Source organism: Notolepis coatsorum, assembly GCF_963971535.1.
Source record: "Notolepis coatsorum genome assembly, chromosome: 9".
Taxonomy (NCBI): Eukaryota; Metazoa; Chordata; class Actinopteri; order Aulopiformes; family Paralepididae; genus Notolepis; species Notolepis coatsorum.
In genome coordinates, this window is record NC_140173.1 from 9,325,664 (window position 1) to 9,338,527 (window position 12,864).

General features: G+C 41.2%; 1 protein-coding gene across 3 annotated transcripts in view; it reads left to right on the plus strand.

The window, feature by feature from the left end:
• Nucleotides 1-1,903: 1,903 nt before the first annotated feature.
• The window catches only part of ide (insulin-degrading enzyme), an 86,578-nt gene continuing 75,617 nt past the window's right edge, over nucleotides 1,904-12,864 (plus strand). Inside the window, exons 1-4 of one of the 3 annotated variants that reach the window (XM_084322182.1) lie at nucleotides 1,917-2,055; nucleotides 7,585-7,722; nucleotides 8,623-8,807; nucleotides 12,174-12,381. In XM_084322182.1, the coding sequence (XP_084178308.1) occupies nucleotides 7,694-7,722; nucleotides 8,623-8,807; nucleotides 12,174-12,381 (422 nt within the window). In that variant the 5' untranslated portion in view covers nucleotides 1,917-2,055; nucleotides 7,585-7,693. Of the gene's footprint in view, nucleotides 2,056-7,584; nucleotides 7,723-8,622; nucleotides 8,808-12,173; nucleotides 12,382-12,864 lie in introns of all 3 variants that reach the window. The other 2 variants (XM_084322183.1, XM_084322181.1) reach the window with 2 other exon arrangements.

Below are 12,864 nucleotides of genomic sequence, written 5' to 3' on the forward strand. Positions count from 1 at the left end.
AATCGATATGATTTCGGCGTTTATTGCGACATACAAACCGGAAATGGACCTAGGCGATCGGTGTCGTATACCTGGGATCTTTCACCACCAGTCTCATTGGTGCACGGTAAGAGGACACTAACGTTATTTTCAGCCCAATTGTGAGTTTCCTTGTGAGCAAACCGATCTGATCAATATATCACCCATACTACATAAAGCATTTACTGACGATCACGGAATTATAAACGACCCCCCCCACTTTCCTCCACGCATGATGAAGCATAACGTATACCGATCATATACAGTTTAATTTTTTAATATAGCGTGTATAGGGGGGAAACGGCAATCGATAATCTATGCGTTTAGGCCTATAACTCACGTTCTATGAATTACTGCAGAAAACGATAAAAACATACTTATATTCTAGAAGGTATTTTTGTATGAATGTATGAATGAAAAAGTATAACGTTCCCACATCCTGAACGATAGATAATCGATGTTGAATGGGCCATAGTAATGTCAATATAGCAATAAAATGTTTAAAGTTATAGCCCTGCAAAGAAGGTGAGCCACTCCATAGACTTATAGCGCTGGCAGAGAGGGGCATTAGATGGGTACAATGCCCGGCAGGCAATGTGTTAACAATTGTGTGTATTGAGCCGTACTGTATTGTACCATTCTGCAATCTGTTAAATAAAGTTTTCATTCATTCATTCATTCGGTCATTGTGTTGCCTGCTTTAAATTATGTTCTCTCTGGTAAACAAGAATACCCTGAAGACTCTGGCAGGAGCACTCATTCAAGGGTACTACGACTATGCGTGCACCTCATGGTACCAAAGCACCTCAAAGGCGAACAAAATTACAAACATCACAAAACAAACTGGTCAGACTACTACTTGACCTTACCCCCAGAACCCACCTCACCCCTGCCCACTTTGACAACCTAGGATGGCTTAGAGTAGACGACAGTCGACAGAGTACAGCAACTTGCAATGGGCCTGGTCTACAAGATACACTATACGACTAAGGTACCCATGTACATGTCAAAATACTTCCCAAAGGTCAGTGAATACCACAACCACTACACCAGAGGAAGCTCAACAAATCATGTTAAACCCAGATTCGGCTCAAACAAGGGACTAAATACGTTTCGCAATTATGCCACATCAATGTGGAACGCCCTACCCAAAGCTGTAAAGGAATGTGAATCCCTACCCACATTCAAAACCGCTCTTAAAGAGCACCTACGGGAGGCTGCAATTCGAAACTGGCCACCGTAAATGCCCAAAACCCCCACCACCTCCTAATAGACAGTCTCCTCCCCACCGCGTGGCCGTGTATATATTCCCTCCCCGCCGTATGTATATCTCTCTCCCACCCACCCACCCCCTCCTAATGTACAGTCCCCTCCCCATCATATGTATACTCTGTCAGGATCTAGGGGTAACAGTACTGTATATTTGAATACCGTTTGTCACAAATGTATCAGTACTAAATACCTATATGTCCCTATGCCATAAATGTCATGTATGTTGTGTATGTCATAAATGTCTATATGAATTGAAAATGGGGGACCCTGATGGAAACAAGACAAACGTCTTTCTCAGGTCTGCATCCCCTTAACAATTGTGTGTATTGAGCCGTACTGTATTGTACCCATTCTGCAATCTGTTAAATAAAGTTTTCATTCATTCATTCATTCATTCATTCATTCATTCATTCATTCATTCATGTTCTGGCATCGACTTTATTTGTCAGGTGGCGGTATGCGCCTTTTTGTGATTGAGAACCGCCATTAATTCCAAAGAAGAAGGAGAAGACATTGTAAAATGGATTGTACAGTAGGTGGCGGTATACGCCTTTTGTGGTCGCGACCCGCCATTAAACCCATTGAGGAAGAAGAAGAAGACTTTATGTGTCTGTGTGTAGAAACATGGCGCTGAGCGGAGGTCTGTTTTCCATGGGTCCGAAGTATAATGCTGCAGTGGTTTAGCCGAGCGGCCCAGTTGACCAGATATATTCACTTAGCGGGGAAGAACAGTTTGTACGTTAAACGAGCATTTTCCCATTTTAGGTAAGTATTGTCAGACACACGTCTCGACTCTTTTATCACGCAAATAAACATATCTTATCTATGCTAACGTTAAATAGCAAAATAGCTAATGCTATGCTAGCTAGCTGACGTTAACAACAACGATGTTCCGGGACTCTACTGTCTTTGGTGATACTATAGGGACGCGGGCCGAACCACAGCTAAACTGATAATATGTAAGCTAGTTAGCTAGCTTTGTTGTGTGCTTGTCTATGCCTGTTGTGTGCTGCTAGCTAGCGTTAGCTTCCCTGCTATCCGTGGAATTGTTTAAAGCCCATTTCCAGGTAACGTTAAGCTAATCTGCGAGATAGCGGGCATGATGACCCACGACGAGTCAGGCTGTGGGGCTAAAACCTGACCAGCGGAATGATGACTGTGTCCTGGGATATTCTGTTTCTACAATCTACTCCATGGAAAAACACATTATATTGTATATCAATGGGATCTCCCTGGCTAAATAAAGGATAAATAACAAATAAATATAAATTGTGTTCCAGTGGGCGGGGTTCTCTCTCCAGCTGTCACAGGGGACATGTTTAGTTGCCTAAATAAACTTGACATAAACGTAGGAAGAATATCTTGATTATTATTAGGTCATGTATTGTTATATAGCCAAATGTTTTGTTTATGCATTAACTAGTAAAATGTCTTCGGCCAACTTGCGTTCCTGTCAAAATTGATCTTTGCCTTGCCTGCTGCTGACCTCAGACTCTGACAGTAGGCAGTGGGTACAAACCTAGAAAATAAGAACTTTGCTAAACAATCTGTTTATATATATAAAGCTAAATTAATAAGCCATATGAGACCAAGCTGCTGAGTAGTTTTCAAATGTCTTTTTTAATCACCTTGTAGTCTAGACACTAAACCAGTGAAGTCAAATGTAATTGATTTTCTGCACTGACACAGCCTCATTGACAAATGAAGGCATGAAACCTTTGTGTTCAGTAACATTTGTATTTATTTGATATGAGATGGGCAAATACATTTTATTTGTGTATTGTTGGGTTTGCTGACACTTCCCCTCTGGAACCACATTTTGTTAGCATGAAATAGCAAAAATACTCAAAGCATCAAATACCCAAAGATCTTCCACAGCATCTGTCCTTGAGTAGGCTTACTCCTTTGCACAATATTAACTATATATATTGTATAATCAAATATAGGGTTGTTGTTTTTTGGTTAATATTGAGATCATGATTATTTAACACAATTACTCATTGAAACATAATGCATTCTTTTAACATAGAAAAATTAAATATTTTTAACAATTTCCAATCATAATTGAAAATAAAGTTTGATTAATCGCCCAGCCCATATAGCTACACAAGCATAATGTTTTATCTCCCTTGTATATTTTTCTGAAGAGAAATACTTGATTTCTTGAGCAACCGAAAGGCTATGTTGTGTCTTATTTCATTTGTCCACTGTGGTACTACTACCAGGGAACATCAGATTAGACCTTTAACACCAGAGACACACTGGACGCCGAAGAAGAGGAGCCATGTTAACCAATTGGATTGTTCATACCAGCTGTGCCACAGCTCGCTTGCTATTCTCAGTGATAATTTCGGTGTCCGCCGGTCTATTTTCGCCGCTAGCGCCTCTACGTGTGATTGGAGCAGTGGAGCAGAATCTCTTGTTGACCGGTGCAGAGAAACTGCTTCTGGTGTGAACAGCCAGGCTGCTGCTCGCTTGAGAATTGACACTTCACTGCGCTTCTGCGTCCTGTGTGTACCCGTCCCGGCCTAAGACAGCCGCTGCAAACTTCAAACAGTAAAGTATATATCTTTATCACGTGATAATGATCATTGTATTAATACTATGACTATTACATTCCCAACGTGAATCTACTTTGCATACATGAAGTTCGATTGGATTGCATTGTGGTGTATTTCCACCTGGACCTGACATAACCCGTTTGTCCATAAATGCTCTATTGATCAGGCACGACAGGCAGGTAGTTAATTTGATGTCAACAAATGTATAACGATAAACAATTATTGTGACATCCTTTTGTCCTTCATAGCATTCCTGCATCCAGCCAGCTTTTTGTCCCTCATCACATGAATTAAAGCATCATTTTTTTTTTTTTTTAATTGATCTTTTTCCCCCTCCATTTTCCTCCGATTTTCTCCCATCCCAATGTTAGTCGTATGCCAATTCCCAATCCCTTCCTGGTCGCTGCGCACTTACCCCCCACAGTCAGATCATCTGGGAGAGTGGAGGCTACCACGTGCTTCCTCCGACGCACATCCAGCCAATCACCGCTTCTTTTCACCTGGCAGCGCGGATTCTCACTGAGAGGGCGTAGCGTGTGGGAGGACCACACTATCCCCCTCAGGTCCTATCCGCGCTTAGCAGGCGCCCCGACCGAACTGTAGGAGTCGCTGTTTACAGCGACCCGGACCCACCCCGCCAGCTTCTCCCACCCTCTAATACAGCCAATTGTATTAGTGTGGACGGCCAGCCAAGCTGGTGACAACCCCGGAGCTGTGAGCTGGATTCGAACAGGCGAATCCAGCTCACAGCTCCGGGGTTGGTGACGAACGCAATCTCCGCTCGGCCACCTAACCGCCCATTAAAGCATCATTATGAGTTATTGCTCATTAGGACAAAATTCGATTGACCCCTCCCCTCTATATATTTATATTGAAGAACATATAGGCATATATTTAATAATATTGCTCTTTTGCTATAAGGGGTTTGTTTATACATTAAATATAATGGTGTGAAACACACAACATACATCAGGGTTCACAGAATTGTTTTGTACAAAATTGTAAAATTGTAGTATCCAACAAGCGGTGGTGGATGTACACAATTCCTTCCCTTAACTCATTGACCGCCGTCCGCCACACTGTTTTCCCATCTCTACTCAATGGCGCCAGCGTTATTGACCATTTTACGATGTTTGCGGACCCATTGTGTGTTCTGTATTATAGCTATGGAGACAATAGTATGGCTCATTTGACAGGCATTGTTCATAGTCAGACACTAACTAACCAGTTAATTTCTACATACTGTAGTTTGTGTGCTATTCCATGCTAAACATCGCCCCTTTCCAAAATAATCCAGTCTTTAACTTTTTTCATAGATCGCGAGATATGACGCGTTATATGCATTATGCCCAAATCGTTCGGGTTGCTCGCCTCAAACTCCAAATACTTCCAAATCAAGGTATACACCATATACATTGTGTCTTCACAAAATCATCAATGGGGGGGTTAACTTTTAACTCGAAACTGTGATCGTTACCAAAAGCATGTTTTAGGTCCGGCAAAATACGACACTGATCGGTACAGAAGCATGTTTTAGGTTAAAAAAATACCAGCAGGTTACAGATAGACCTTACCTCAGTCAGAAGGTACCTCAAAATTAATAAATCCCAGTCGCCCCATGGCGATCACGATTACGCGTGTATATTGGGCATGGCTACCTTACGGGAAAGAATAGGTATGAGGCACCAAATCTCCCGATTGCTATGTCCTGATCCACTCCAAGGCGGAAGCAGTTGGAGGTAAACTCAGTACTGGAAGACAACTGATATCCCCAGTTCAAAAGGCAGGCGATACTGCCACCTGGTGGGATTTGATCGTCATTGCAATTCCAACGTAGGCAGCTGTGCCAGGCAGACCCAGGCAGCTCAGAGCGAGTGTTTAGAACGGGGATCAAAGGAAAAATATCAAAGGTTCAAACCCAGAGAAAAGTCGGGTTTGGCGCTTAACGGTTGGCGACGAAACCCAACTTTTCTCGGGTTTGGCGGGCAAAGAGTTAAGCAGAGGTAGAAGTATTGCTCCGATTAAAGTAAAATGAAGCCATTCAGAATTATACTAAAGTAAAAAGAAATAATTGCATAAACATGAATAACTATGTCAAGTAGGCTGATGTAAAAAAAAAAAAAGAGGTTGTCAAATTATAAACCAGGGCGGCTAAGTGGCGCAGTGGGCAAGGCGCTCGCCACTAACGCAGGAGATGCTGGGTTCGAGCCCAGCTCTCTGCGTTGCTACCGGCTTGGCTGGTCGTTCATACTAACACAATTGGCAGTGTTAGGGGTGGGGATTGGACGTTGTGGACAGCGACTCCTACAGGTCGGTTGGTGCGCCTGTACAGCAGAATCGGGAAGTATCGGGGGCAGCGTGAGGCGAGCCTCCCACGCGTTACTCCTCGCCACTGAGAGATCGCGCTGTTCAGGTGAAAAGATGCGACAGCTGCCTCCTCGTGTACCGGAGGGGACACGTGATGCAAGGCTTGGTCCTCACTGCAGCCGACCAGTGGGAGGCATAGTCTAGCAACGTTCGAGACAGGGGAGGGGAGAATTGAAGGGAGAATAGGCGAGGTGAAATTGGGATGGGGGAAAAATATAAAAAGAGGAGAAAAAGTGGATAAAAGAAATCATAAACATAAACCAAATGATTGCCTATTCACTAGCAGCCTAAACTCAAATGGCAGGCTTTGCTCGGCTATCAATGATGTCGGCGTTGATTTTTGCAACTCCACAAAAGGCTCCAGTGAGTACTGAGCAGCACAGCGAGAAGCGCGTCCGCACGATGAACGATCTTCCGACGCCCCACCTGAACCCCGCACACTGTAACACTATAGTTCAGAAACTGAATTTATCAGGACAACAGAATTAGTTGATTCCACCAGTTTGTTGTTTAGTGATATAAGCTAACTTTATCACATCTAAAAGCTACAAAGTTAATCTGCTGTTTTATCCCAGTAAGGTAACAGCAGTCAGCACGGGAGCTAACGTCGCTCCAGACAATCGCCATAGCTAGCTTTAATTTTGTTGCACAATATTGCATGCCCGGTGCTTTGACATATTAGCGTTAACAATAGGGATGTCCCGATCCGATCACGTGATCGGGATCGGGGCCGATCACGTGATTTTCCGAAGATCGGGATCAGCAAAAAAAAAAGAAAATCTGGATTTTTTTTTTTTTTTTTTTTTAACTTTTTTTTATTCAACAAACATGACCATGTTCACGTCTTAAACTCATACTGAGGCCTTAGTTTTGGTTTTAAATTGCATATCATCATTCATTAATTTATTGTCACACAGAGCAGAAGAATTTTGCCAAAACAAACCAATATCCAGCTGCAGAATGGCAGACCAGCCACACTGATTTTATGTCAAGGATTGCAATGCCTCGCTTGAATGAAGTTAACTTTTCACCTGGATAACGTCAACATTCAGGGTGAATGTAATGTGAGAAATTGGGATTTAAAAAAAAATGATTGGATCGGGAAAGATCGGTATCGGTAGATACTCAAAATCACATGATCGGGATCGGATCGGGAGCAAAAAAATTTATCGGGACATCCCTAGTTAACAATATTATTAGCTTGAATATGAGATGGATGGTTGATTGTATTTGTTGTGAGAACATTTTCAAATTGTCGAATTTGCAAAGGTAACAAAAGTGAGAAATTCCATTAAAGCTGAGCTGCAACAAAACAATGGCATGTAAGTTAGCCTAACAGCAACTACTCATAGTGATTTGTTGCCAGGTGTATGGCCTTGGTCCAGTGTTTGGCTGAATGTCCTGTTGACTGAATTCTGGCATCTGCTCAGCCCAGGACAGTGGACAGTGTCTAACCTTTCAGTGAGGGCTCTGCCATGAGTTGGGGCCTAAAGTTGGTATTGGTGTATGTATCTGTATGTTTCAGTCTGTCTGTTAGATTCATAGCAATGTTCAGGGTTTCCCATTAATGACCTAGACTGTGGCGGCCCGCCACAGTCTAATTAGTCCCGCCACAGTTGTATAATGAGAAAAAATTTAAATGTAATAAAAAAAAATAATAATAAAAAAAATCTTAATATTTTTTTAAATAAATATAAAGTTTGCCAATAGGGATGTATCAGTAGTATTGGCAGTGGTAGTAGTCGTAATAGTTATCCACGATATTTTATTTTCTAAAAAATAAACCAGTTCAACACAGGTAACCACTTTTGCTTCATTTCTTTGATGGCTCAAATGTATGCTCTAGTCCAGTGGTTCCCAAACCTCTCCTCGAGACACCTCAGCCGTTCCATGTATTTGTTCAATTCCACCACCAGCACACCTTGATTCAACTAATAAAGGGCTAGTTAAGTTGAATCAGGTGTGCTGGTGGTGGAATTTAACAAATACATTAAACGGCTAGGGTGCTTCGAGGAGAGGATTGGGAAGCACTAGTCTAGTCAATTTTGTGTTTTGAGCACAAAGTTCATCATAGATCTAGCCTCTTTATTTTGCTCTCAAAGTGCACCAGATTGATGCATTTAACTTTAAAATGTACACACACACAAAAAAGTTCCGGGGGGGGCATGCGAAGAGGGTCGGAGGTTCACCCCCCCATAGTCTCTGAAAATCCTGTGGGAAACACTGATGTTTAAGCATGTCCTCAACGCATGCCTCACCAAAAGCATCATTCTTTTGGATAACTTTTTAGGAGTCGCCCTCAGTGCTAAATGTGAACAGGGCAGGACCGTCCGCCTCTTGACTAACCACATTGCAGCCGTGGCCCGTCGCTATGAACTAACACTGAGTTCTCATTGTCCGGTAGGCTTGTGTCATCCTTGCCCCTCAGAATGACCGACCCGGCTGTGAAGAGGGTGGTGAGTGACATCGTCCGCTCCCCAGAGGACAAGCGGGTCTACAGAGGCCTGGAGTTCACCAACGGCTTGAAGGCCGTGCTCATCAGTGACCCAACCACAGACAAATCCTCAGCAGCACTGGATGTACAAATAGGTACACATAGGGTTGCAACATTTTGGGAATATTCAAAGGTGGAAACTTTACATGGGAATTAACAGGAATATAATGGAAATACAGGGGCTATTTGCAAAGTCTCATGCCATGTCATATGCAGATAGAAATATAAACCCTTTACCATATTATAAGCAGATATAATTGCAAAACCTAATAGAAATAAAGAAATTCAACATTCTAACAATTGAGAATCTCAATTTAACTTTAATTAAATTAGTTGATTCTAACATCACACATGTGATGGGAGAATGCACTGTGCATGCAGAGGTTTGTAATTCTGCTGAATTCCCATTCGATGCTGCGCAGTTTGCCTAAAGAGTTCTCTGCTGCCATCTTGATAACGGAGACTAACAAGACCCCTATCTCTTTGAATGGGCATTTCATTCCAATCTGTCATATTAGGGATGCACGTAGGGGTGGACGGTATCGTCTAACATTTATATCACGGTATAATTTGAAGCATAGACGGTAACGGTATATATCACGTTTTATCGTTTTTGATAAAAAAAATTTAATTTAATTTTATAATTTTTTTTTTTATAAAATATATATATTATATAATTAGACTTGTACTTGTATTATCTGCGAGACATCGCCACCACGCAACAAGAGTGAGTGTGTGTGTGTGTGTGTGTGGGAGGGGAAGAGGAAGAGGAGAGAGCACAGCAGGCAGAGAGCACAGAGCTCCCCGCGCAGACAACTGCCAACAAGATTAGTTTGCGACGTTTAAATTCCTCAAAAAAAACCTCCATAATTTCTCGAGTACCGAATCCGATAGCAGTACCGATGACGTCGGAGCTTATAAATACTAAAAAAAAGAAGAAAAAAAATGTGATAAAAAAAAATATATATATATATATATATACAGTTAAAAAAATATTATAATACAATAATTATCGGTATCGGCTTGAGGAGCATAAAGTTATCGGTGTCAAAAAATCAATATCGTGCATTACATATCATTGTTTTTCTCTATTTGAAGTCGCTGGTAAATTTCTTGCAACACAGAATGCTAATTTAACAGTTACCTTGTTACCAAAAAGGACACATTTGTGATAGAAAAATGTCTTTTCCCCATTTAGACCAGCTTCTAAGCATGTGCCATGTGGTGGAATTTCACTTGGTACTTTGAGTAAAGAAAATCCTGAGTACAGAAATGTAAAGGTCTATTCTGGTGCTAGGACAATAATCTTAATGTCTACACAGACCAGACGGCAATATTCTCAAAGTACATTCATTATTGATTACGTTTATTTGAGTAAAAAAACAAGTGTGGAAATTCCTTAAGGCACTATCATTGGTTTGAAATATAAGTGTAGAAATTTCAAACCAATGATCTTAATTTCTCCCAGAGACATATGACATACACACAAAGGCTATGTGTTGCAGAACATTCTCAGCAGGGGTTGACGCACACTTAATGTCTCAAAAGTACTTGCCCATAAGGCAAGTACAGGTCATGTTCTACTTGCCCCAGGGTCATGTTCACTTGCCAGAATTCTTTTTTTGTTATACAATAATGGGTCCGGTAACATTTTAATTACCTTAATTATAACATTATTCGATGCATTAGCAGTAGCACTTATAACTAGGTAGCCTCCCCATCACTGTCATCTGCAGTCCGTTCTGGCTTAAAATAGGTAAATAAAGTACTAATGGACCACAGGAAAAAACATACATATTATTTCATGTTATAGCCATAAGTAATATATTTACGTATTGTATTAGCAATGTACATTGTGTACTTATTACAAATAAGTACATATATTGCATATAAAAACAATGTAACCTGTTTACCTTACGTCAAAAATAGTCATATCTCATGACATGAGTCTTATAGAAAATCTGGCACAGTTCTTTGACCATGGTTGTCATTAATTGTCTCCCTAATTAGTGCATAATGTTAACATTTGCAAAAAATAAATGGGCTGATTAACACATAAAAAATATACATACCACTACAGAAATATTTATGGATACTTATTCGACGTGGTTATGTACTCATTGTTTTCTTTTTTGATAACGTGTTGTCGTTTGACATCGATGCCTGCAAATGAAAGCTGTAACATCTGTACCAGTGGAGGTTGATGGGTTAACCAAGTGTTACTGAGTGATTAGACAAAAACAAGCTTACTTAATTTATATAGCCTACAGTAGCTCACGTTACCAAGCTAATGTCGAGCCCTCCATTGGTTTCTTGTTTTTTCATTGAAAAACCACAATACAATTAACATGATTTTTTATTTAACATAAATGGCTGAATTAGAACATTATATTATGCAACACAATGACCACATCTTATCTGCTTTCTGCACCAGCAGGTGAATCAAGCAAAGGCTGATCAGTGGTGTGCACATTTCAGCACCAAATAGAAAGTGGACAGCTCCCCTAGCCCTCCACACACGCACGCATCAGGCAGCTGGAGGATGGAGAGGAGTGCACAAAAGTTTATAGACAGTTGTATCTAAAGTTGTGTGAATAGCAAACATAAGAAGGTTTCTAAAAACACTAAGAAGAAAAACCCACTTGCCCATTCGGGTAACTAGAAGGCAAACTACACCTGCCTGGATATATTTTTTATTGCCCTGGGCAATCGGCCAACTATTAGTGTCAATTATTTTTCACTGATCAAGTGGAGAAAAAGGATCTACGTGGGTCGACAGTTTCAACAGATATAGCCTGACATCAGTGCAGATAAGAAATGCAGGAATAATAATTATGTTCTCGTTAACAGAAGTCCAGAAAAAGCTATTTAGAGCTTTTGCATGAGCTCACAAACTTTCCACTGCAAGAGACATTTAAGAAACGAAAGTAAAACCTTTCACTTCAGCCATCCAGTAGTTCCTGCCACAGAGTTCTTAGTTACCATTACCTGCAATGAGTGAGTAGTACTAAACATGAAACCACATCACATTTAATTATTTTGCAGTAAGTAGTTTTGTCATTGCAGCCACGTTGAAGTGTTTAGTGTGTTCTCTATTCAAAACCACCACAGTGACCTGTCTGCTCATTGTATAGACTGTCTGGATGCTGGCAGCTACCTGTACATGTGTAATTGAATGCACAGTGCAGTGTTGCAATTCAACTGAATTTCCGTGGAATGGGGATATTTTAACTAAAACGTGCCACAACACCTAGTATTGCCTCATTATGTGCATTTCCCCCAAAAAATAAGTTCACTATTTTAAGCAAAGTTTGTTTTATTGAAATTTGAAAAATCTCTCTTTTAATCTCCCATTGAACATTTCATAGAAATTATTTATAGAGGGGTGCAGAAAACCAACAAGCCAAGACATGCTATATATCTGATGAGATATCTATGGGTCTCTCTCACGTCCAACACAGGTTCATTGTCGGACCCAGGAAACATCTCGGGCCTGGCCCACTTTTGTGAACACATGCTGTTCCTGGGCACTGAGAAATACCCCAAGGAGAATGAGTACAGCCAGTTCCTCAGTGAGCACGCCGGCAGCTCCAACGCCTTCACCAGCGGAGAGCACACCAACTACTACTTTGACGTGTCCCATGAGCACCTGCAAGGAGCCCTGGACAGGTAACGTCCCGTTCAGTTTGTTGAACCGCTGCCCTTCACAGACACCAACTTATTGCATAGTACAATGACCTTTAAATGGTGCATTTATATAGCGCTTTTATCCAAATCACTTTACAATTTGTTCCTCACATTCACACACCGACGGCGGAGGCAACAATGCAAGGTGCCGCCAACCTGCTCATCGGGAGCAGTTAGGGGTTAAGTGTTTTGCTCAAGGGCACTTCGACACACTGCCCGGGAGGAGGAGGGGGGAATCAAACCGCGAACCTCCGGATTACAAGACTACTGCTCTACCTCCCAAGCCACTGTCGCAACCCTTTCAAGTTTCTTTATTTCAAGTTTCTTTATTAGTTGTCATACAGAAGTACAGAGTACTTTTATACAAAATGCTTCTTTCTGTTACGCTCCAGAGACTGTGCTAGACCAAGTATAAAATAAAATAAGTATAGCAAGTAAAAAATAGAAGTCACGTACGTAGACACA